At 42.3% G+C, this 25613-nt stretch overlaps 1 protein-coding gene across 3 annotated transcripts in view; it reads left to right on the top strand.

Annotated features, from left to right (window-relative positions):
• LOC309683722 (transducin-like enhancer protein 4) overlaps positions 1 to 25613 on the top strand; it is a 101002-nt gene that overhangs the window by 65696 nt on the left and 9693 nt on the right. For 2 of the 3 annotated variants that reach the window (XM_082498044.1, XM_082498043.1), the window contains exons 8-13: positions 20749 to 20868; positions 21419 to 21472; positions 22119 to 22271; positions 23547 to 23679; positions 23920 to 24113; positions 24304 to 24380. In XM_082498044.1, coding sequence (XP_082354170.1) covers positions 20749 to 20868; positions 21419 to 21472; positions 22119 to 22271; positions 23547 to 23679; positions 23920 to 24113; positions 24304 to 24380 — 731 coding nt within the window. The remainder of the gene's footprint in view (positions 1 to 20748; positions 20869 to 21418; positions 21473 to 22118; positions 22272 to 23546; positions 23680 to 23919; positions 24114 to 24303; positions 24381 to 25613) is intronic. The other variant, XM_082498045.1, reaches the window with a different exon arrangement.

The raw sequence follows: 25613 nt of genomic DNA, 5'->3' as shown, positions 1-25613 counted from the left end.
GAGGTGCAGCACTGGTGTATGAAAGGAGGTCCAGGAGAGGTGTCTCCCTAATCGCATCTACCCACAGAAGAAGGGTTGTCCACAGGGGTGTGCGTGGTACGAGTTTGGCACAGACCACACACAACACAAAACTTGGCAGCTACAGTGAAGTATTTCTGAGCCCTTCGCTCATTTTATTTTAAAAACAAAGTGGCCAGACTACACAGAAATCATTGCTTGCATTGAGTTGAGAAGCCAGTGCTGACCTAAATAACGCGAAGCCTTGCCTTGTGATGCCACAACACCAGGCATTAGGAAATCATTGTATTTGTCTTGCAGTAATTATAGCTGTGTGTTTATATTTTTTGTCTCTCCCTCATACGTTTGCTGAAACCATACCTGTTGATGCTGTATTTTTTTCCCACTTCTCTATTTCTTTTAAAAATACCAAACTGCAATTTATTTTAGCCCTTGAGGAAATGAATGTTTTGCTTTTCCTCCCCTGCTTTGAGGAAAGACTTTCTTGCAATGACCTGCAAATATTATTTTGTAATGAGCTTTGCTGTCCCCTACTGCAAAATATGAGAGGAATTCAATGTCTGAATAATTTTAAAATAATCCCTTTAAAATCAATTACAGTAAACCTTGTGGGGTGAGAGAAACCCTTTTTCTGCCATTCCCTTGAAGTACGGTTTTATTCCAAGTGCCCTGTCAGGGTGCGTAATTGGCATTAGAGTAGCAAAGGCACCCTGCTTCCAGCATAAAGGCAGCCTGTCCAGTGTCAGTTTGGTGCCTTTATAAAAAGCACTGTATGCACACCACGTAGGTAGCCTAAAAGTTTTATGTCACGCTGCAGGTATTTGAAAGCAATTAAGTATTTAGCGGACTTTCTGCAGGACTCTTGCGTGCTTCGTGAAGGTTTTCTGGTAACTGCATACCTCCAGCCATGGCGAAGGCTGGAGGTACCATTTTTGGGCCCTTCTTCATGCTGCTGGGGGTGAGGAAGAGGAGATGTTTTTGTGTGGTGTTGTTTCTCTTCCCTGTTCTTTTTAGAATATATAGCATCAGACTGTGCAGGTTTTTCCCAGTTAATCTGTGCAGGTTGCAACCCTTTTGATATCAAATGTTTTCTGTGCTCTGCTGTCTCTCTGTTGTGCCTTTGGTCTCCATGGTCCCTAAACCATTTTGCAAATACTGCTAATGACTGTAACAGTCCTGCTAACACTGATATAAACAAACTCAGAGTTGAAAACAGCAATAACTTGATTTACAGTAGTGATTTTAACTGAAGTTTCCCACCAAGCAAAGTAGGGCTGAAACGGCTGTGGCGATCACAAAGTAATGGAGCTGCGGCTACTTAATAGACGAGTGTTTCATAATTGTTTTGGACAGAAAGAGGAAGAAAACTTTGATTGAAGAAGGCTCTTTATGTTGACAACACACATCTCCAGAGATTGCTACAATGCAATCACTGCAAAACTGCTTGTTTTACAAACAAAATATGTTACATTCTAATTATAAAAACAAAAATATGTGCTTTAATTTGACATACAGACAGAATTTTTCTTACTATTTTTTTTGCAAAGTCTTAAAACTGCCAGGGTTTCTCTCTGGAATACTAGTTATTCTGCATGCACAACTGCTACTGTAGATGTCAAAAATAAAATATTTATAAGTGTATTTGATATTGTGTTCTGGCTCAAGATATGTATCGTCCAACATTGCACTGTGATGTATATGTAAACTGGTCTTAGGAAAAACATTTGTTCATATCCAGGGTTGTTCTTGCCAATAGTGAGATTATATCAAAACAAGCACCACTTGTTATCTAATTGGCCCGTTTTCTTAAAGTTTACTTAAAGTTTAAAAAGAATATGTTAATGTAATGATATGGTTGTGACAAAAGCCAACGAAATCGAGGAAGCAGACATCTGGAGGTGGCTGTTTCCCACACTAAAAGAGGCAATTGAATTAAAAGATGTAATGCTTAGCGCTTGGTTCTGTGCTATATCACTAGTTTGCGCTGCTCTTTGAAAGCGTAAACACGAACCCTCGTGAAACCTCTGGAGAAAAGCATGTGAACATACTCCTTGTGGCTGCAGAGAAAGAAACACTAAGGTGGGTGATTAAGAAGAGATCAAATGAGCATGGGGGGGAGCAGAGGGAGAGAGAGATGTGGGAATAAACGCATGTTTCCTCTCTGCAACCACCTGACTAACTACTGTGCTTATTTTATCCACATTTTACATATTCTCTGGAGAGAACTCTTTTTACAACTCACATGAGAAATGAGGAAGAAAAATCGTAGGCAGCAGCCTTGATTATGCCGTATAAAGATCAGGCAGCCAGTAGACCGAGGCGTGCCTAGCGCTTGTGTGTTAAAAGCTGTTTGCTCTTTATACAGTGACAGCAGAAGCAAGGTGTGGGAAGGCGTTAATCCTCCAAATATTAACGCTGTGCCGAGATCATAGGTTACCGTTGTCTCCTGTTATGTCAGAATTTGCCTGATGTTTCCTTTTCTCCTGTCGGACATCTGGTGGCTCCTCGGAAATATTTGAAGAGCCATCGTTTAGTAGTTTACGGGGAAAGCCTTGAATAATTCACACAACAAATGATTAGGCAAGCACTTGTCTATCTAACTGAATTATTCTGCATGTTTGCTGAAGCAGTTAAGCAGGAGAACAGCATTTCCTTCTCCGGAGGGTTTACAGTGGTAGTATTGACCCACCTAGTTATTGGGTTTCAGCCTTTTGTTGACACTGTTGTAAATGAAAGCAGCCTGGACAGGCACTGAGCAGCTGGGCTGGATAATTGTGAAGGATTCATGCTTGTTGCTGTTACCCCCAGTGTTTGTAGTGGGTTGTTTGCTTTGACTTTTGTTGAACTGTTGACAAAAGCATTAGATACAAATGGGAACAAATAAAGTGGTGAGATGCCAGGAGGGCTTGGCAGTAATGGTGGTTTTCATTCCGACTTAAATGGGGAATGTCGACATTTATCTGGATGGGGAATGGAAGGTGTGTTCAGCATTTGTGTCCTTCCCCCTCCCCTCTCCCTTCTTTTCCTTACTGCTAAATACGTTTTGGCAAACACAGGTGAATAAAAACGGAGCGGAGGCGATTTCACCATTGCCTTAACTCTTTGGCACCGCATTTTTGAAGCTCTGTGGATGTCTTGCTGGGGAAATCCAGTTCCTGGCATGAAAGGATTAAGTATAAAAAGGGAAGTGGAGAAGAAAAAAAAAAGAAAAAAAAAAAAAAAGAAAGGGGGGGGAGGTAGAAGGGGTAGAGTTGAGAAAAGAGAGGATTAAATAGAACAGTATACACTAAGTAGTATAGCCAGCAAAATTGAAGTCATTTACTGGAACGCTTTTAATTTGGTTTAAACAAAATACTCTTTTGTATATTCAAATGGGGAGTAGCTCAGCTGTTGTGAAGCCAGAAAATTAATGGTATTTTTAGTGAAATAGCAAAAGCATGTCAACAACATAGCTGTGGATGATAATGTTGGCATTTTATTCATGAGGAATTATCAATGCAGGTTACTGGACAACATAGTGTGACTGGAATGATTGAGCACAGGGGGGAAGCGGCTGTCCTTCTGTAAGATGATTTCATTTTGCATTTAGTCTTTCAGGAAGAGAAGAAGAAGAGAGAAAGAAAGCATTTTAAAAAACGTGTCTAAGATGCCTATCCTTGTGGTTTCTGGCTCCCGGACACTAACCTTTTTACCTCTGTCTGACTCACAGTTTTGTCACCGCTTCTTGTTGCCAGCTGTCCTTTCTTGAGGGATGGCAGAAGAATAGAGGCAGAAGAATAGAGTCGCGTTAGGGTATCTTTGCTGAAAAGGCAGTTTTGGCCCTGGAAGAGCTGCCAGTTTGTTCTAGTCATCTCTGGCTCTTGAGTGGTGTGCCTGAGCATTGTTTGCTTGGGACCCTTAAATGCATTTAATGTGTTGTGAAATATGGTTACCTTGGCCGGTCATGGAGGAAGTTAGTGTGTGATCTGGAAGGTCTTACCACTTGGCAGGAGAGATGCTTCATATTTGTTATTCTGGCTATAGTTTTCTTGTAGCAATCAACCTCAGTGTGTTGTGCAGGTCAACTGGAAAGTGGCAAATAGAATTCACAGAGGTGAAGACAGCACTGCGATGAAAGGAGAAGACACAGTTTTGTATTGCTGTCTGAAGACGTACAAAGGTATTCCTTGCCTCTGCTGTAGCATGTGTGTCTGGTGGTATCTGAGGTGCCCACAGGGTTTTGGAGCACCACAGCTGTCATATTCAGGTATTATTTGTCGCCTGCCTTCATGCAGCTTCAAGTTGTCCTAAAAACAGATGCCGTAGTAGCAAGGTAATTGTGGCATTTATGGACCCACTTTGAGCAATCATCCGTGAGTGTTTTCTTTAGTCCCCTTTGTTATGGTTGCCATATTGTCCCTAGCCTCTTCACAATAAGAAAAGGGAAGCACAAAAAGGGATAAGGAAGAAATTGCCTTTTATTGCTGCCATTGGTAAGGTTTCTTGTAACATGCAGCGTGTTTGTTGTGCCAAACCACAGCCCTGTGGACGTCAGCAAGAAGCGTTTTGCCCAGATGTTAAATACTGTGGGATCAGGGCCTGAATTTGTTATTAATCCTACAAATATTAAAAGAAAGTGAAGAAATATCAAGCTATTTCCAGCAAACACGTACTGGGAGTGGTATCACTGTAAATATCAGCTAGTGCATGATGAATCCCCAGTTCTTTTTGACTCCCTCTTTGGGGAATACCCTGAACAATTCTACAGGGGGCTAAAGAAATTCTCATAGCAAATTTCAACCTTGAATGAAGGAAAAACGAGAAAACTCTGAAAAGCAGGGACTTACACCCCAATCGAAACAAGTATATTCCATAGTCATGTCTGCACAGTATTTGAGAAATCCAGTTTCGGATTGTCTAAATTGTGTGAGAATTCAGAAAAAGTAACTTGTGAATGTTCTGCGGCATTGCCTGGATGCTTTTTAATCAAGCTCGGATAGTTTTGTGGTTTCATGTGAAATGCACTTTTCCCTGTTCTTGGTCACACAGAGTTAGCTCTTTAGGCTAATCTGCTTTGCTTGCAGACCCATACGAAGGGCCCCAAGCTGTGCTTTACCCAGGAGAAGGCACGAGTTTCTGGAAGCCGAGACCTGGAAGCAGGGAAGTGCTTCTGGAAAGAATTTGCACTGTAGCAACAATAGTTTTGCAAGATTACAGGAGCAAGAAGGAGAGAGAGAAGTGGCGCACTGCATAGGCTGGGGTTGGATTGGGCTCGCCCAAATCACAAAGTGATTATGCATCAAGGTGCAAATTGTTTTTGTGTAGTCTGGTGTCATATAGTAAGAAAATGGAGTGCTCAACTGGCCAGGTAGGAATAAGAGCGGAGCTGGGAGAGAGCATTCAATAATTTAGCATAGAAAGCTGTAAAATAATGAGACAGAAGTAGAAGCATGACGGAGAGGTGATGCCCTAAATCAGTGGTGCACAACCTTTAGCACAGAAGGTCTTTACTGGCAGCTTGCCATGACCAGTGGGCTGCACCTATTTTGCATATAATTTACACTGGATTTTAATCAGATAAGCACACACCCAGTTTGTTTCTCTTATTTATGGAGTGCTGTAAGTGCAAACACTGCATAGCACAAAGCAATAAAAGACTTGTGTGCTTGGTGGGTTATAGTAAAAGGAGTGACGATGGGAAGACTGGCTCTGCATTTTTTAAGTCAGGGAGATTTATCTGACATCTGGCTGTCTTTGAGAAGGCCTTACACATTCTGAAGGTTTGAGTTTATTAGGCAGCTGCAAGTTTGGCTTTGTTCACATTTCAAATATGTAAGGTTAATTTGAGGAAAAATTATTTCAAAGACAAGCTTGCAGATAGCACATTTCCTGGTTAATTTTGTTACCCAAGACTAATTTAAAAAACACGAACAACCACCAGCAGTATTTTCTTCCTGAAATTTTGCTTGGAGTATTAAGTTAGTTACATCTCAGATGTAGTGGCTTTAGGTTCTCTTGAGTTTAGCTGATGACAGTTTTACGTATGGTGCAGAAGTGTTTCCTCTTTTACATTTCCTATGCCTGTGTGATACAAAATTATGCAAACTAAGAATTGGCTAAAGTTATTATTTGTAGACATATTAGTTCCTGGAGTTTAGTATAGGCAGCATGTTGTAGTAGCTGGATTGCTGTAGTCATCTAGATGTGTTTTTGCCGATATAAGGAAGACTGATTTGCCCCCTCCCCCCCCTTATTTTTCCATTTCAGTCACAGAATGGTCAGGGTTCAAAGGGACCTCTGAAGATCATCTAGTCCAACCCCGTGCCAGAGCAGGGTCACCTACAGTCTAGGATATTTAATGGATCCATCCCTCTGATACTGGTACCTCCAAATCTTCAATGCATTAATCCTCACAACAACCATGTAAGGGGAAAAACGCTCTCTAGGCTTCTGAAATTATCACTATTTTATAATGAACAGGGGCACGAAGAGGCTTAATTGACTTCACACGATCAGACAAAAGAGCAGACTACTGAACCTTGATTTCCCAAATATAAACACAGTTTTCCATCCTTCCCAGTTTTAGGTTTTTTGCTCAAGCATCATCATTAACATCATGATCCATTTTTACCTAAGTCTTCCTTTTAAAACCTCTCAGTGGATTTGAGTCCCATTCATGGCAAGTGCGTGCATGCTGCTTTCTGGTGGTGGCTCCTGTGGGCTAGTTTGCCAGCTCCTGTGGGCTAGTTTGCCAGCTCAGTCCTTTTGGGCTAATTCCGGTTTCAGTTGACTACCTAATCTCTGTATGTTTCTTCACGGAATCACAGAATTTTCAGAGTTGGAAGGAACCTCTAGAGATCATCTAGTCCAACTCCCCTGCCAAAGCAGCATTGCCCAGAGCACATTACTCAGGACTGCATCCAGGCGGGTCTTGAAAATCTCCAGAGAAGGGGACTCCACAACCTCCCTGGGCAGCCTGTGCCAGTGCTCTGTCACCCTCACCGTAAAGAAGTGTTTCCGTGTATTTGAGCGGAACTTCCTGTGTTCTAACTTGTGCCCATTGCCCCTCGTCCTGTCACTGGGAACCATTGAAAAGAGCCTGGCTCCATCCTCCTTCAACCCACCCTTTAGATACTTGTACGCCATAATAAGGTCTCCCCTCAGCCTTCTCTTCTCCAGGCTAAAGAGTCCCAGCTCTCTCAGCCTTTCCTCATAAGGGAGATGCTCCAATCCCTTAATCATCTTAGTTGATCTTCGCTGGACTCGCTCCAGCAGTTCCCTGTCCCTCTTGAACTGGGTAGCCCAAAACTGGACACAGTATTCCAGTTGTGGCCTCACCAGTGCCGAGTAGAGGGGGAGAATGACCTCCCTCGACCTACTGGCCACACTCTTCCCTATGCAGCCCAGGATTCCATTGGCCTTTTTGGCAACAAGGGCACATTGCTGGGCCATGGATAATTTACTGTCTACCATGACCCCCAGATCCTTCTCCTCCGAGCTACTTCCCAGCAGGTCCGCCCCTAACCTATACTGGTGCTTTACATTCTTCCTCCCCAGGTGCAGGACCTTGCACTTGGTTTTGTTGAACCTCATTAGGTTCTTCTCTGCCCAGCTCTCCAGCCTGTCCAGGTCATGCTGGATGGCAGCACGGCCCTCTGGGGTGTCAGCCACCCCACCCAGTTTGGTATCATCAGCAAACTTGCTGAGGTTACATTCTGTCCCCTCATCCAGGTCATTAATGAATATATTGAACAAAATTGGACCAAGTATTGACCCCTGGGGGACACCACTGGTTACAGGCCTCCAACTAGACTCTGTGCCGCTGATCACAACCCTCTGAGTTCTGTCCCGCAGCCAACTCTCAATCCACCTCACTGTCACCTCATCTAGCCCATACTTCCTCAGCTTCCTAATGAGGATGTCATGGGAGACAGTGTCAAAAGCCTTGCTAAAGTCAAGGTAGATGACATCAACGACTCTCCCCTCATCCAGCCAACCACTTATAACATCATAGAAAGCTATCAGATTGATCAAGCATGATTTACCCTTGGTAAATCCATGTTGACCACTTCCAATAACTTCCTGTTCCTCAATGTGTTTGGAGATGGCATCCAGAATGAGTCGCTCCATTACCTTCCCAGGGACAGAGGTGAGACTAACCGGTCTGTAGTTCCCTGGGTCCTCCTTCTTGCCTTTTTTGAAGATCGGAGTGATGTCAGCCTTCCTCCAGTCCTCAGGCACCTCTCCTGTTCTCCATGACCGTTCAAAGACGATGGAGAGTGGTCTAGCAATAACATCTGCCAGCTCTCTCAGCACTCGCAGGTGCATCCCATCAGGGCCCATGGACTTATGAATGTCCAGCTTCAGAACAGAAGCTTTGGTTGAATTTGCATCCTTCCTTGAGGTTTGATTGCATTGCTGTTGTGTGTGGTATGGATGCCCCAGTGCCGCATGGGGTTGTAGATGTAGCAGGATGGGCAGAAGCCCCCTGCGCTGTTGGGAGGGTTGCAGCAAGGGGAGCACATGTGCAGTGTCAACCCTTGGGCTAACCAGCCATCAGGCAGCATATATACAGCATGCCATGAAGCACACTGCCGAAACACCGGGGTGAATGCTAACCCGTCGTGGTAGCTCACCACCCACCGGCAGCATGACTCCGACAGCCCATCACTGTGCCTGAGCTGTTCTCCGTCGCATTGCCTCTGGCCAGGGGCCATGCCAGACAGGGCTCTGCCGCTTTCCATACGTGGAGAAAGAATTGTTGGCGCAGTGCTCCGCTGCCAGCTAGCAAAGTGCCCAATGCGAGGCGCTGCACGACTGGAGGACTCTCCCAGGCGTCCTCTGGTGCTGCTGTGCAGCGAGCAGCCCCAGAGGTGGATGTGGGAATGTGATTTTTGTCAGTAGTGAAAGCGCCCTGTGGGGAGAGCGTGTAGGCAGGGAAGAAGGATTTCCATCTGTGGGCTGGAGCTCTGGATACGATTGTGCCTGCTGTGAAAGAGCTTGTTACACTTTCTCACTGTAAGGGCTCCATCTGGTGCTCTAGGTGTCTTTAAATGGAAATTTACGTTTACTGTCAGAACTAAAGTCTACGCACAATGAGCAGTCTGATGGTCTTAACCAGTCACAACAAGTGCTGAAAGCCTCTCCTTCACTTCGCACCCTGTAATATAAAGGGGCCGGGAAGGACAGTGAAATGGAAGGGGCAGGTTCAGAATCTGTCCTGATCATAATAGGAAGCAGTAATGAAGACCCACTTTAAAATTCCACATTTTCTCTGTCTTAGGGCAAGATTTGGCTCATTGCTGAGAGTGAGCAAGGTGGTGTTTCAAGGAAACCAAGTCTGCTGTTGCTCAAGCAGCCTAGGTGTTGGCTAGTAAACAGTGGTGTGACTTCCAACTCAGCTTCTAAAATTCTGCTGGCAGTGCTTTGTGTACTCGTTGTAAAGTCGCCACTTACTCATCAGGACAAGCGTGCCCTACGTTGATGTCAAATTTGAAGACGGTGTGTGCAGAGATCATCATAGTAGTCAAGGCTTACATTAGGAAACACTTCTCCTTGAGAAGTCCCGGTCTTGGCAGCTACTAAGGAGAAGAAATGCAGTGACAGACTGTTGCAACCTGGGATTTAATAACCCTTCCCAACTGAGAAACCCATTTTACAAATTATCCCATGCACCTTCCCAGCTCCTTTTTTGCCTTTTCACCATCTAGCTGCTTCAGTCTCATCTGGATCATTCTTTACAACTGAAATAATTTCTGACTGTGCATAAAATCAAGCTGTTTGGTTAGGTGTCCATTATAATACAGGTGTTGGTTTTTAATGTACTCCAAAGCAAGCCCCAAAATGCTTGTCTTTGCTGTTGCACTGCCCGAGTGAATGGTGGCTAGAGAAAATTTTCCATATTGAGGAAGCTTGAGGAGGTGAGGTGTTCCCTTAACCCTTCAACTACTGGTTTTATAGCACTGCTTGGGCCTTTGATCTCTACGCTCTTAATTGGCTCACAGGGAGGTTATTTACAGTAAACAAGAAAACTACCTTGAAGTTGTCATTTTAATAAACTTGTTACTTGCCAGCTTCTCTAGAGGCATCCCAAATGGAAATAAACATCTTTCATTTTGTTTTATAAATAAATTTTAAAAATGGTTTCCTAGACAACCTTGATGAAATGTCAACTTCTTCTCAGATCTAAACCCCCACCATAGGTATTGTTATCTCCATCCCTGCTGGGTAATTTGTACACTGCAATAGTTTGTTTGGAAACATGCCTGTTGTTCTTTAAAATGTACTTAATGCTAGATTAGAGAACATAATACTTTTTTTTTTTCTTTTTTTTTTTTTGTCTCCTGTTTCTACCAGCTCATTTCTAAACCATTTAAAATAAAGAGCTTGAGCATGTATGGTATTTAAAAAACCTTTCCCATGATGTTTTTAAAACAGATCAATTTCAGCATTAAAGTGTTAGGAATTCAGCCAAGAAAAATTCAACTCAGGATTGTATAGCTATAATGATAATGTATAATACCCGTCTTCCTTGAAAATGATTGTAACAGTAGAGTTGAACCTAGTGAATTACATAATTTAGGAGCGTTTGCCAGAATGCTGTTTTAGGGGGATTACTGTAGTCTTCCCTTAACAAAAGCAAAGGGAAAGATGGATCATATTATGAAGTACTTAAATGAGAGAGAACAGTCTTCACAAATTATCTAAGATAACTCATTTGAATAGAACAGAAGGTCATGTGTGTGCATGCCAGCTATCGCACTTAACTACTTGGCAGTGTGTAGGGGGGAGTACAAGAGGGAGATTTTTGCTTTTCCTCTCCGCTAGCCTGAATTAAAAATGTATTGGCGTCTCATTGCTGACATCAAAACATTTCCAGCCAGCCTGAAGTTAGAATTTGATTGTGCTTTTAACATTTAAAAAATTAACAGCATGACCTGTCTAATATAAATAATGAAAGGCCCAGAAAAGTAAAAGCCACTGCTGCTTCTCTTGGCAAAGCTCTAGGATGTTCAGGAGTTGTAATGCATCTAAAAATCTGGCAGAAAGGACCGTGTGTTTTATTTTTTCAGTCTTCAAAGTGGCTGTTGTACATATAATGTGCTATTATATACTGATGTAACTGCTTTAAGGATGACTGCAGGATCTGTGTTCCCACCACTCCTCCATCCATCCCACTTACCACAGTCCTTGATTTGAAGAATGGGACTGGGGACAATTATTTTTGCAGCAGGCTGATGTCCAGATTCAGGGTAGTGCGCAGTAGGCATCTAAAGTTCAACACATACGTACATTCTTCTGATTTCTTTATCTGCCTTGTGACTTTCCTGAGATCAAAGTGTGTGCCTCAAATCTGGCATCTGCTCGAGTGCTTTCCTGAATAGGAAATGGGATAATTTCCTGAACAAGGGTCTTGGGAACGCAAGTAAGTGAGTGTAGATGAAGTGAGGCAGATATAATGGGCTTGGATGTTATTTGGGCAGAGAGGCGAACAGTAGCGCTCAAAGATTTCTTTGTGGAAGATATTTTTATGGATGGTTGAGAGAATGTTTTTCTTCAAAATCAGCATGATCTGGAATTTGCAAATATTTAATAGCATCTGGCCATGGTTTATCCACCTGCCTAATTAAGAGACTGGTTGGATAATGAATTCTGTGTTCCCCTGTGTGCTTAGCAGTGGCTCTGGCTTCCTAAGTCATGTAAGGTACTAGAAAAGCATAAAATATATTGAGTCTTCAGAAGCCACGCAAGATCTGACAGGGGAAGAGATGAGCGAATTGCCAGTCTCTTAGTTAATACCTGAGGAAAAACATATGAACATGTTTCTGCTGATTGAAGCAATCGTCATGTGGAGTGAATGTTTCTATTAAATTTTAGGGTGCTTTTTGTAATCATGGTAGCCTCTTGAAGGCTGCCTCTTTTCCCATTGCTTTTCCACTAATCAAGTCAGGAATAAATAGGAGTAAAAATGGGGGAGAAGGGAGGGAACAAGTCAGAAAGGGTGGAAAGAGATCATCATCTCTATCTGTGAAGTATTCAGTTAAAACAATAATTTGTTTTGTTTTCTTATCGTCTCCTAGGTCATCTCTGCAGCAAAACAACTATAAAATTCTTTAGAGAAAAACAAGTAGAAGGAAAGAAAATGAAAGTGTTTTTCCCTGAAGGGTTGATACATATGGATGGATTAGAAGGGAACAGAAATGTGAAAACTCAAAACTGATGTGTTTGCCATCAATATAGCCTACGCTAGATGTAACCAAAACTAAAAATGTGGGGCACAGGGGCACAGTACCTGATTGAAAGCAGCTAAATGTGGAGTGTCTTGCGGGACTGTCTTCAGACGTGGTCTCTGTGGTTTTAACACAACAACAAAAAAAAGGCTAATTAGTGCTAGGTTATATCCTTCTGGTGAAAACGAAGAATTAGATAGGGAACGTAAATCCCAGGAGAAAGTTGTTAGGACCTGTCACATGCAAACTGAATCCACTTAGCTGTCCACGGAGAAGGCAATGCTTAAAGCCTGATCATGACTGCTTTAACATGGAAAATCTGGGGGGCGTAGGTTTTTACCTCCTAACCTCTGTTGCCGGTACTGATGAGATTTTTATAACCCCTGTGGCTTGAGCCGCTGCAGGAAAGTGTTTGCGTTCAGCTTGGCTCAGTGCCGTACAGTCCATTTTAATCACTGTGCAAAGTGAAAGGATAACAGTTTTACTGTGCTGCTTGGTCTGAAAAGAGGGCTCTAAGCAAAAGCCGGTTATTCTTCAGAGGGATTTCGCGATTCTTGCAGATATTTTTTAACAAAGTGAAAAGCATACTGACACAGGCCTTTAATAGCTCTCATAAAACATTCCCTCTCTTTAGTGTTTTCTTACTTTTCTAAAAACTAACGGAATTACCTTGTGTGTTCTGTTTAAATTCAGTCGCTGTGAAAGTGTAGTTAGTGTTAATATTCTGGAGGCACGTTGGATGCCGGGAATTTTCTGTACGCCTCCGACTTTGGCTTTTGAAGAACGCTCATGGAGCACTGCTGCTTTTTCTTACGTCGTGGCCCACCGCAGAATCAAAGTCCGTAATGCAGGCTGGTGGTTGTCCTGCTCTCTCCCTTTCATGGTGGTGAGCCCACAATTAAATTGCTGCATTGAATGCTCCGGCTGGTTGAGCTTTCTCTCTTATCCTGTGATTGCGTGCTCTCCCTCGCTCTTTCTCCCTAGTTAACTCCCAATACTCTCTTCTCTGTTTCTGTTTCTATTTTGCTAGAGCTGCTCAAACTGTTTCAGGTCTCTGCTGAAGGAAATAGCACGAAAGATCAGTAATTGGAATCCCAAATAAATATTTGAGGAGGGGAGAGCTGTACTTCCATGTTTGCTTGGCGCTGCTCTGCTCCTCCGATTTCCGAAGATGATTATATTTACCCTCAGTTCTTCTGAATCTCTGTAACTCGGTGGCCTTTGACCCCTCCGTTTCAGTGTGTCAGATTTTGGGTAAAGTAACATTCAGGGGTTTCTGTGCTGTGATGACCGACACGCAGGTTTGTCCTGGATTTGGGCATTTATTTTCTAAGATGGCAGCAGCGTGGTTTTTGCTGTCTGGCAGCATTTCCAGGCTTGCGCCATTGTTATCCAGGAGAGCTTAGTCTTTTCTGGGATCATTAGGGACAGAATTCCTTTGCAGCCTTTGTGTGCCCTGGGGCTCACCCGATGCATTGCCTGTACCAGTTGCAGTTTGTGCCTTAACACCTTCTTGCAAATCTTTTCTCTCAGTCCGACTCACCTACTCTGCTGTGTGCCGAAGCATGTGGTCTTAGTTTGGGGTCTGTTCAAAGGGGAGGAGATTGAAGCGCAGGTGGTGAATGGAGAATGGATCAGGTGAATTGCTCTGTGGATTAAAGGGGAGGATGTTTGACAATGCCTGGATTGTGTCACCATCAATTAAATTCAATATTTACGAGTTGGCAGATGTGGACGAGAGCAGACTTGATGGTAAATGTAATCTGTGAACTTTGAAGCTTCTGTAAACCCATCAGAAGTGTTTAACTCCTTTTCCTGCCCATCTGTTTCTTTTTCTTTTGTTCCCTGCTGAAACCAGGTCCTTTGTTCAAACTGTCTTGCTTACCAAAGGGTGCTTGTTATTCTAGCCACACTCCTTGATTTCACTACCTTCGTGTGCCTGTGCTAAGATATACTTTAACCTAAACCTGTCTTTCCTTTTTGCCTCACAGCTGTGTTCCTCTACTGCTTCACTGCTTGTACTTAAGCTGCATAGGTTCTTCTCTCCATCCTTTGACCTTCACAGTGTCACTAGTGATTAGGCCTTATGTGTGTTATGTCCTTCAGCCAGTGATTACTGGAGAAGCTGTATTTTAAAGGATTTATTGCAAAAATCCATCTGTGAAAGGCTAGCCAGCAGCCCTCACCGTTGCTTTAAACAACTACTTTTCTTGCCACCAGCATGCACCTGTACACCAGGAGGGGCCGGAGAAACAACAGCACATGCTGATAGGATTATACGTCAAAATTGCTAGGTATCTCCAGCTTCAGCTGTGTGGCCTGCTTAGCTTTTCCAACAAATTGATAAGTGTATGTTGAAATACATGACTGGAATTAACATGTGCAACCAGAGTGGTTTGTTGTGCATTTTATCACCTATTTCATAACGTCTAGACTTTGATGCTTTTAATTAGCTCAGATTAAATATCACCATGGTACCACCAGGGCAAGCAGATCACCAGTGCAAATAGTTACACAGATATTTTTAAAGAAATTACACACGCATATACATAATGTGCGTACATATCTATACTTCTGTGCTCATAAAACTTCTAAGAACGTTTGTGTTTTGAAGACTAACTGTTGACCCTGCACATTCTCTTAATTCTGGACTTCCTTATGGCCGTCTTGTTGCCTTTGCAGCAGCATTGTACATCTAGACTTTGATGTTTTTTTATGACACTCTTATATACTAATTAACTTCATTAATTTTGCAATTAGTGAAGTTAATTAGTGGGTAAAAATGCTATATAAAACTTCAAAGTTTGCATTTTAATCATAGTTTGTATTAAAAATAATTGTCACACGCTTGATTACTACACTCAATCCAGTTAGCTCAGACAGGGTCATGTGATGTTAAAAACAGCTTTGTTCTGTGTCTTTCCTAGCTAGTTAGTAGCATTTTTCACTAACAATTACTGAGAGTTTGTCTGGTATCTGAAAATGCAGCTACGGGGAAAAAGCAGTGAATGAGACCAAAAAAAAAAAAGTTGATCATGGTATGGCTGAGTGGAAGTTGGGTTTCAGTTTGTGTAAGTGGAGAAACAAGTTGGAAAAGGGGGAGGTGAAAATATTAAGAAAGTTTGCCGTGACCGGTGATATACGTGGGAACAGTACTTGGCTGCCAGCCTCCCCTCCTTTGGTGAGCCATCTCAGAAGAGGTGCCCTGCGGGCTGTACTCCCTGCCCGTGTCAGCCTGGTCACAACCCGCTGCATATACCTAAAGGGAAAGGCGTGGTAAGGACAACCCGCTTGCCTAAGTAAGGACAGCAAATGGGGGATGTTGGGAAAATTAAAGCAAAGAGCACAAGAACCTTGAGGCTGGAGTGGTTACAGGGACATAGTAATAGCAATAACAGTAATGTAGTAATAGTAATAATAACAACAGAAATGTGTAGTGGCGGTGTGGGTGTGGGTGACCTCAGGAGCAGAACCACTGTGCAAACACTCCTTATGGTGTCTACAGAGCAGCCCACAGCGTTTCACACCATCTCCGTCAGTTTAATAAAAAAAAAATGTACCTGTGCCTTACGGGTGTAAGTAAATGAATGCGTTTTTTTAGACAGATGGGTGTTTCTTATAGTTAGAACTATGCAGAAGGTTTCATGTGTGGGAACTCTTGGTTATAGTTTTCCTCCTTGGGCGCATGATCTCAGTGGTCTGTGCTGGACTACCCCTTCCTCTCAGCCAGGTGTTTCTCACGTCCTGTCCTGTCACCTCTCTGGTGGGACCTCTCCCACCTCGTACCACTTGTTACTCACCAGAGCAATCTCCATCTTATCCCTGGTGTGTCAGAAGTCGCAGCGCTCATTTCTTTTTCTTTCTTTTTCTTTCTTTTTCTTTTTTTTTTCTTTTTTTTTCTTTTTTTTTTTTTAACTTTTCTGATTTAAGCATACGGTTTGGTCTTAAAGAGCTCAGTGCTCCAAGCCGAAGCCTGAAGCAGTGCCTAAGTCCAAGCTCCAGCGATGGTACATCCATCTATAACATTGGCACCAGCCAACCACGCAGCATTACTGCCTGGTCATTTCCCTGCGATGCATATTGTATCCATTTTTATAGTTTCTTTTATACTTTCAACAGACTTTATAACAGCAATAATGTCATTCAGATAATTATACCGTAATTGACCTTAGCGTTGAGCATCCTTGGCTTTTACTGCAGTTTGCTTAATACTTCAGGATGGTCAATTATCTTGTAATTCCCACTTTGTTGGGAATTATTGTTTTAATTATTACACTCCAAATACATCATTTTGGCATAGTAGTAAGGGTACGCTGGGGAATGGTCATATTCGTGAATGCTCAGAGTTACCAGCTTTATCATGTGGGAGGGCTTTTCATCCTGTCATCTCTAGTCATTACTTTTAACATTTAATTATCACTTAGTCTGCTCAGGCCAGGTCTTCTTCTGCAGGAGCTTGTGTATGGGGAGTTGGGGCTTGCAGGATTTGAGAGCAGTTGGATGGCTGTGCAATCTGACCGTATTGGTCTCTTTTCTGCCATGTTACAGTGTGAGTCATCTATGTTAATGCAAGTAACTTCCAGTGGAAGTTTGGGGTAAAACGGTGATTTTTTTTTTTTTTTCTTTTCCTAGCAATTTGAAATATTAATTATTCCAAATAGACAGCGAGCATGCTGACATTTGCCCTGTTACTGGTGAGAATTTTACAGCTGCTTAAGAGGCTTGTATGGCCCTCTTTATGTTCATTTAATTTGCGCCTGTGTGGCACTGGTACTCCACCAGGAAGGAGCAGGACCCTGCTGATGTTGGAGAGAAAACAGCAGAGTCCTTATGGTGGGAGATCTCTTCAGGTAGCGCTGTGCTCACCGCTGCCCAAAACAGAGACTGAAGCATCGCATACCATGCTTTTACAGCCTAGTACAAAAGCTACTGTGAGTCCAGCGCTCGAACCACACCGTCCCACTTCTTAAGCAAATTACATGAACAAGGCAACGTGCTCCGCCTTTCTATAAATGTTTATGTTCGGTTGTTTTTTGTCGGCCTTTTGTGGTGTATTTAACATGCATAAAAATGTCCTACCTCAGCAGAATATGAAAACGCAATACGTTTTGCTAAAAGAGAAACTAAACATAACCTGCTTTCACCAAAGAGTATTTTTTCCCGTGTCTGAGCAAACTCAGTGCTGGTTAGTAGGAAAACGCTGCTCTCTAGTAGGTTAACACATTTTATTGAAGAAAACAGCAGTGTGAAAAGACTTTATTTCTCTATAAATTTTAATAGTTACTAAAATGAGGACTCTGGCCCATTAAGTTACAGCCTGCCAAGTCATAATGCTGAATCACTTAATTTCTCAAAGTGGCTATCCCATTCTAGCTTCTTAAAGGCAGCTGTTAGGGGAGCACCGATGTCTTAACCGAGGAACCGGGCAGAGCCTGACAGCTAAACAGTGTGCTTCGATGGAGGTTTTCTTGCACAGTCTGCAAATGTAAGGACCTCTCTTGGAGTATGTAGACTTGCACACTCAGGAACCGAGCTGTGCGGGTGGGTACAGGATTGTATGTAGGCATCTGGTGTCAGTGGAAAGAAACCATGAGGACATTGTTATGTCCCGGTATTTCTCACAGAAGATAAATCCCTACAAGTGTTTACAGGCTGAAAAGCTATTGCAAGCAACAGTGGGAACTCAGTATGGGTAATAACATTGTCCCACTCACACTGAAAATAGTAGGCATTAGGTCCATATGAAGATCTAGAGCATAGTTCTTTGGCTGTGTAGATGACATATCGTTATTACTTAGCATAAGATATAAATTTAGATCTGTCAGCACCAGTACCAGAGATCCCATGGAGTCAGAGATCTTTATGTGGCAGGTGCATCACAAGCTGAAGGGAAAAGAAGGCAGTACTGCAGGGGTATTGATTGACTGGCTCCGTGCAAGGAAAGGGGTAGGACAGATAAAAGTGAGAATGTTTAGATTTTTTCTGTAGTAATGCACTCTTGAAGCAAAACGTTAGTCCTAGTACACTGGCCAAATATCAGTTTGGGAAATGAAGTTCTGCCTGCTGTCAATAGGTGAGTAGTCTCCATTTTTCTGCTTGTAGCAGGGGAGGTACCTTAGCAAGATCTTTTCCCGTTGGTGTCAGGTCTGATCTTTGAATACCTGATGTGGTGCTCATCCTTTATGTGCTAGTAGTAATTAGCTACTTTTTCATTCTAGTAGGGAGCTTTAATTTATTACTTTATTAAGCAGTGAAATCAAAGATTAAAATGGTATCTATAGCACATAGCTAACTAGATTGTGAAAAATGAAACTATATGGTTTCAAATTTATGAAAATAAATATTTCTATTTAAATAAGTGCAGTGGTTTACTTTAATTCTTTAGACACCACTCTAATTTGTAGTTTACTGGTGATTATTTTTCTTCGTTTTAAAGCAAATTGCTTTCTGTAGGGTGAAGTTGAGAAATAATGAATTGAATTCACTTACAAGCTACTGCCTCCCAAATTGTAAATGAATATAAATGTAATAGGAGCATACTATTAAAATCTTTTGCAAAAGACTATGCTATATCGTTGCAGTAAACAAATACATTTTTCAAGCCATCAGTTCATTTAATGTTGCATTTCTACTTGGCCTTCATTTTAAGGGCTTCCGTGCCTACTGCCACTACTGTCTCCAAATGTCTTAACATGTGTCGTCTCTTCAGAGCAAAAAATAACATTGTTAGTTTTATGTCATTTACTATAATAGTTGATCAATGATCTGTTTTAAACCTAAATCAGTGAACGTATTTTAAGATGTATTTGCTCAGGATGGGAAATCCTTGTCTACATATTTTATACTCTCGGGGGAGAGAGAGAGGGGGAAGCAGGCAGGCAAATGGGAAAGGCACAGGCTGTGTTCAACACTAACTTTGTTCTAAAATTTTTGTTTCCACTTAGTGTACATAGAGGGTAATTAACAATTACCAATCAAAAAGATGGAAGATTTTTGGAAATTCCACCACTCATTAATCTGAGTGGCTGTTGACAAGAATTGGAAATTTTAGAGAAGTAGAGAGGAGGACCTGATGTCCCAGCAGGGAGAAATGTTCTCTCATGTGACTCAGGCAACAACCACAGCTTAACTTTTGTGGTTAAGCATTCTTAATCCTTACCAGAAATTTGTTGTGTAATAAGCTAAGGAATAGAAGAAATGCGATAATAAGTGGAACAGAAGTTGCACAATGTAAATGCTAATTTCTTGGTTTGCGTTCCTGGTAGTAGCTATAAAACAAACCAAGGGAGGTGTGCACTGAAAACCCCAAAACCAAATTGCTGTGTTGTACAGTTTTATGCGGAACAACAGCTGACCATAGTGTGTGGAGGAAGAACCCCCAAACCAGTGTTTCTGGATGAATGGGAGAATCTAAAATCTGGAATTAAGGACTTCTTTGGTGGTTGTTCCTCCCACCCCCGTAATACGAGGAGGGCAGAGAGATGGAAACAGTCAGCAGGGTTTCAACTGAGAATTACTTTAATCTTAATTCCTGTCAGCTCCAATTCTGCAAAATGCCTGAACGCATCCTTACTTACGTACGTTCAACCATTGACTTCAGTGTGAGATAAAGTTTAGCGCATGCTTAAATGCTTTCTTGAATTAGGGCCAAAAGCTGCTGCTGCTGCTAAAATCAATCCCAGAGGGAACTTTGCATCTTTCATTACTTCCTTTTTTGTGTACCAGGATACAGGCTCCATCAAGCTTTGGAAATATGGTAGGAGTTGATAAACGTCGCCTGCCTTGTTTAAAGGAGTAGAGCAGAATTGTTGGATGACAGTGCATAAAGTACATATTGCCTTCCTTTCTCTCCTGTCCCATACACGTATTCTTTAATGATCATTACTGAGCAAGGGCTACAGAATGGCAAGAGACTCCCTGAGCCACCGCGTTGTGTTTCCGTCTACTGCAGGCACAGCCTGGAATGGTAAAAAGCGACAAAGTAAAATGAGTCGAGGTATTTCCCCCTGTTCTTTCCTGCTTTGAGGAAAGACTGTTCAGCAGCTTGCTTCTTTTTTTGCTAGAAATCTTCATTCGAACCTCTGCTGAAGCGTGACTTACCTTAAGCCACTTTGTTCTTGATTTACACAGGCAAACACTCACACATACACACCCACCCCCCTCCTTCTGGGAGTATTGATTTAACCCTGCATATTTATAGAGGAAACAAGCCAAAACCAGGCCAAGGCACAGTATTCACAAAGTGGTCCAAAGTAGCTCTACATTCATACCGTTGACATTGCAGATAGCAACTGTGATCTGTTGGCTGATCTCCTTTATCTGTCTCTTGCAATACACTGTGCACTTTTAATACAAGACAATTGCTGAGTAGCTATTGCTGATTAAACCCCAAAGTGCTATCTGTGGGAACAACTCCAAATCATATTTAGTGGGTTAAGTTGTATTGAGGGATAGTAACAAATGAACCACTGTTATGAATGAGCATCTGATGATGTTTTCTTCATCTCTTTTCTGACTGCAGAGCTCTTCTGTATCTCCCTCAGCCAGTTTCAGAACAGCAGAAAAGCACAGAAATTCAACAGATTATTCTTCAGAGAGTAAAAAACAGAAAACAGAAGAGAAGGAAATAGCAGCACGTTACGTGAGTATATTGACTGCATTGTGCGTTATTGAACTTAAGTGTTCCTCTGTAATTTCACCTGATTTCCACTGCATAACTTACTTTAAAATTGAGGGTCAAATTTTCAGCAGGTTCTTACTGTCTGCCTCTAACATCTGTGCTGGGTGGAAGGTTTTGGTGTGTAGGATTGATAGTTTTTTAACAATATAAATGCAGAGCACCCAGAAGGCGTGTGAGAAGAGGACTATGCATTAGTTAGGCTGGGACTTGGTAGATCTGGACTTGGCTCCGCTTCTTGGTACAGTGCAACTTTGGATGGGGGTTTTCACCCTGTGTCCTTCTTCACCAATGTGAAAACCGGGAAGAATGATATAGGTGTGGCTGTTAAGCAGAAGCCCTGTAGGTGACCTAAATATTATAATTGTATTATCACATAAAGCTTGGTAAAAGTAAATGCTATGTTGCATAGTTGCGAGTAGCCTTCCATTTCATTGCTTTATTGTTCCTTAGTACTTAGGAGACATTAGGATATTAAATAAATGTTTTAACACATTGTGACTTGTCATTACAGGACAGTGATGGCGAAAAGAGCGATGACAACTTGGTAGTTGACGTTTCCAATGAGGTATACACAATGCTGTTTTTTATGCCTTACAGTGTGTGGGGGGGGTGTATTCAGTGGTTTCTGTGCATATTGGGTATGTGAATAGGATTACAGCCTTTGCCTCCATAAAGGAGCCTGAAACACCTGAGAGAAGCCAGTCAGGTCATCATTCTTTAGAATGCAAATCAGATCTAACACTTACTTCTACAAAGGACCTTTTTGTTTTTTGTATGAACCAAAAGCCTGCTTGAGATATTTGAAGCCAGCTCAGCACAGCAGATAGGATGCAGCTTGTAACTGCATCTGTGTTTTCTTTTGCTCTGGCCATGACTTCATTTGTGAACTTTATCAGGTCTGCCAAGTGCCTCCAGCCTTTTCAATCTGTCACCTGACAAATGAGATTTACTTGCCTATTTCAATATCCATAGGTTTTTAACATTATTTTTCATGGTTAATGGCATCAAATTTTAAGACTTTCTTAAAAAAAAAAAAAAGTTGTCTTTCATTATCTGTCTCGATTTTACAGTTTTATCAGCTAAATCAATTAAGAACTGAAAGAAGATGTCACTTTTTATGACAGATCCTCATTCCAAAGTGAGAATTGCTCAAGACAAGCACTAGTGGCTATTATGGAGTGTTTATGCTAACCCACGTTGCTGATTTTTAGGATCCTTCCTCTCCCCGGGGGAGCCCAGCACACTCTCCACGGGAGAATGGCTTGGACAAGACTCGACTGCTGAAGAAAGATGCACCGATTAGTCCGGCGTCTATTGCGTCCTCCAGCAGTACTCCTTCCTCCAAATCCAAAGAACTTAGCCTTGTAAGTGCTTCAAAATGCACCTGATCTGTGATCATATGCTGAAACAAGTGCTTACCACCGGATTTCTGTCTGGACACAATTTGGATTTCCACAGCTATCAGTAAAGCCCTATGAAGCATCAATTTAAAATTCTTTTAATTTATCTCTTCAAGGGAATTTAATAAAATAGTAAGGAGAAAGTCCACAGCCTTTTTTTGGAGCAATAGGAAGAGGTTATTTTCACTGGTGGTGTGAGTAGATGATGGATGTGCTGTACTGAGGGATGTTTTTCTCCTCCCCCATATGAAAAACTGTCATTCTGAGAATAAATAAAAGTACACAGGGGTTCCTTGAGCTGTTTTCCTGTGCTGTGGTTTATAGCAAATTCAGTTCCCTGCTTGGATGTGATTTGGTTGTTAGCTTTGTTTGAATTACCAGGCCATATACAACAACAATAATTTTTATTTTCTATCTAAAAAGTAATCTGTCATTTACAAGAGCCTTCCTTGACTTGCATCACAAATCACAATGCAAAAAAAAAACCCAAAAACAACGAGCTGCCTGCAAGTCGAGGGTTTTCTTTCCTTTCCTGTTTGTGACCACAGTTAATCACCTTCCTGAGCTGCACAGTAACTCCCCTCTCAATTCTTCACAGGTCAGGGTACACGATTATTTAAAGAAATAAAATAAATAAAAAGAAAGCTTAAAGTGAATGTAGTGCTCAGGAAAGGTGGTGGAATGACAGGTTCAGGCCGAGGAGTCAGTGTTTTGTCTGATGAACAAGCTTGTCACAAGAGTGGCACTGCACAGTTCCTGACTTTATACCCATCACTGTCTCCATCCTGTGTTTCCAGCACCACGTTTAGGCATGAGTTGTCAGTCAGTTGTGGGTTTTTTTCTGCTCTTCTTGTCCACCCAGCAGTGGCCTCTCACAGAAGCTCAAAATCGTAATGGGAGCAGGTCCACCATGAGCAGAGTGAGACTTCCAACAGATTTCACATACGCTGCCAATGTAATTGTCAGACGGCAATGATTTTCAGTCATTGACCTCATTCTGAATCATACGGATGCCCCCTATGAGGAAAGCTGTGAAGGCTGTAGTTCATTCCCAAAGCCATTCTGTCTTTTTCAGTGTCTCTGCAGCTTCTCTTCATTGCCAGGGACTGTTGAAACCCAAACCCAAAAGCTAAATATCACTAATCGCACACACTCTGGTTGTTGTTGGCTCTCTTTCCAACCACTAGCTAAAGTAAAATAACTAACAGACTGTCTTCCTTGTTCCTTTTTGGTGATTAGAATGAGAAATCTACCACTCCTGTGTCTAAATCGAATACCCCAACTCCACGGACTGATGCCCCAACTCCAGGTAGCAACTCCACTCCCGGACTGAGGCCAGTACCTGGCAAACCCCCAGGTGTGGACCCGCTAGGTTAGTGTCCATATATTTAGATGGTGTGAAATGATGGCCGTTGGTCCCAAACCAGGCTGTCTTTAAATCTACAGTGACAAGGCAGTATATTACAGCTGCTTAGACTGGATGCTGAGCTGGTTCGTCAGCTCTTTAATACAGCATGTATATATATAGATATTTTACTGTTTGCCAAAATCATATTTCGTCTGATGGGTCTGGGCTGCCTGTGTGACTTCTCTCTTTTTTTCCCCTCAATAGCTTCAGGTTTAAGGACACCTATGGCAGTGCCGTGTCCTTATCCTACTCCATTTGGGATCGTGCCACACGCTGGTATGAACGGAGAGCTGACCAGCCCTGGAGCTGCCTATGCCGGTCTACACAATATTTCCCCTCAAATGAGTGCAGCAGCAGCAGCGGCGGCGGCGGCAGCAGCTTATGGGAGATCTCCAGTGGTAAGTGTTTGCCACTTGTGCATTCAGTGTTGAGAGCAGTTTATATTAAATGTAAGACCTGCAGGGTTAAATCTAGTTCAGTGTCTTTGTAATGTGGGGACTCTGCTATGGAAAACATGAATTAAACAGTCATCCTTTGCCTAACTCCATCTTTAATACACCTTTTTGTTTTGCTTGGGGAAAACTATAGGTTGGTTTTGATCCACATCATCACATGCGAGTCCCAGGCATCCCTCCCAATCTCACAGGCATCCCAGGAGGAAAACCGTGAGTAGCAAACATTCAACTTTAAAATTCAGTCATCTGTTGAAGTTGTGTTCCCTTGCCAGTTGGAATTCCCCTTAGCTACTGAAAACTATTGTGTGAATAGAAATAAATATAGCTATTTGGCAAGGGCAGGAGAAACACTGTTGAATCTTAAAGTTGCATTTGTAAATTGTTTTGAAGACTAATGGTAGCTGACAAAGACTGGTTGATACAGAGCAAAGGAGACAGAAATAAATGGGAAAAGGAGCTGAACTTCAAGGTGTTACATGCTGAATCTTACTGGTTGGTCTTATATGGAAAGGTGAACTGGAATGAGATCTCGGCTTTCCATCTCTACTGTACTTTGCTTCTCTGTTTTAAAAAATGATTTCTTTGTTCACAAAAGCCTTGCAACTACTTGCAAACTTATCAGGCGCTATAAATAGTAGTGTGCAGAGAAAGGAACACTGAAATGTTTTGTTTGATTGAAAATACTGGAAAGAATTATTGTATCATAATGTTCAAATTCATCCTTGATGGAACTGACCGTAAAAGGTGACCTGCTCTACCAGGCTTCGCTTGTTGTGAGCCTTGGAAAAAGAATTACACAGATAAGAAGAACTCTGCTCACATCCCTCTTGAGTTAGAGAGGAGAAAAAATAAAACAGTGATGCAAACTGTATTGATCCAGATTTTATGTAAGGGTCCTCCACTTCCACTTGTTGCGTGACACTTGTGGGAAACTGTGACCAGCTAATACTGGAGAGTTTGAAGGGCAGGGGATGTTTGTGCCATTCTTTCTCTCGGTCTCATATGTATGAACTTATTTGTGGAGGAGCGGTTTTGGGGTAGACACACACTTGCATGCATGTGAGTAAAAGTATACACTCACCTGCCAGTGAGCTTGCAGACACACAGGATTGATAATGTATCATGGTGACAAGTGATCAGTCCTAGTGCCTGTAACGCCTCTTGCACATATGTCACACAAATAATAAACCATGCCCAGGCCTCTCAGATGTCACACACTAGTTACCACCTCAAGTTGACTTTTCTGCTAGTTGCGCCACCCAGTTAGGTGGCTGTGTAAGGCGAGTATGGAAACTGGTGTGCAGCAGCTTCTGGACCAGCTGCTTGCATTAAAAATTCTGTGGGGCACAGATCTTCAAGTGGGCACTTAGAAATGTCTTGACGTAATGTTCAAATGTTCGCTGGGTTCAAGTTCATCCCTGGTGGCGTCGGTTGCCTGGGAGG

The sequence above is a fragment of the Vanellus vanellus genome (assembly GCF_965231255.1).
Source record: "Vanellus vanellus genome assembly, chromosome: Z".
Classification (NCBI taxonomy): Eukaryota; Metazoa; Chordata; class Aves; order Charadriiformes; family Charadriidae; genus Vanellus; species Vanellus vanellus.
This window is presented reverse-complemented; position numbering and strand designations above follow the sequence as displayed.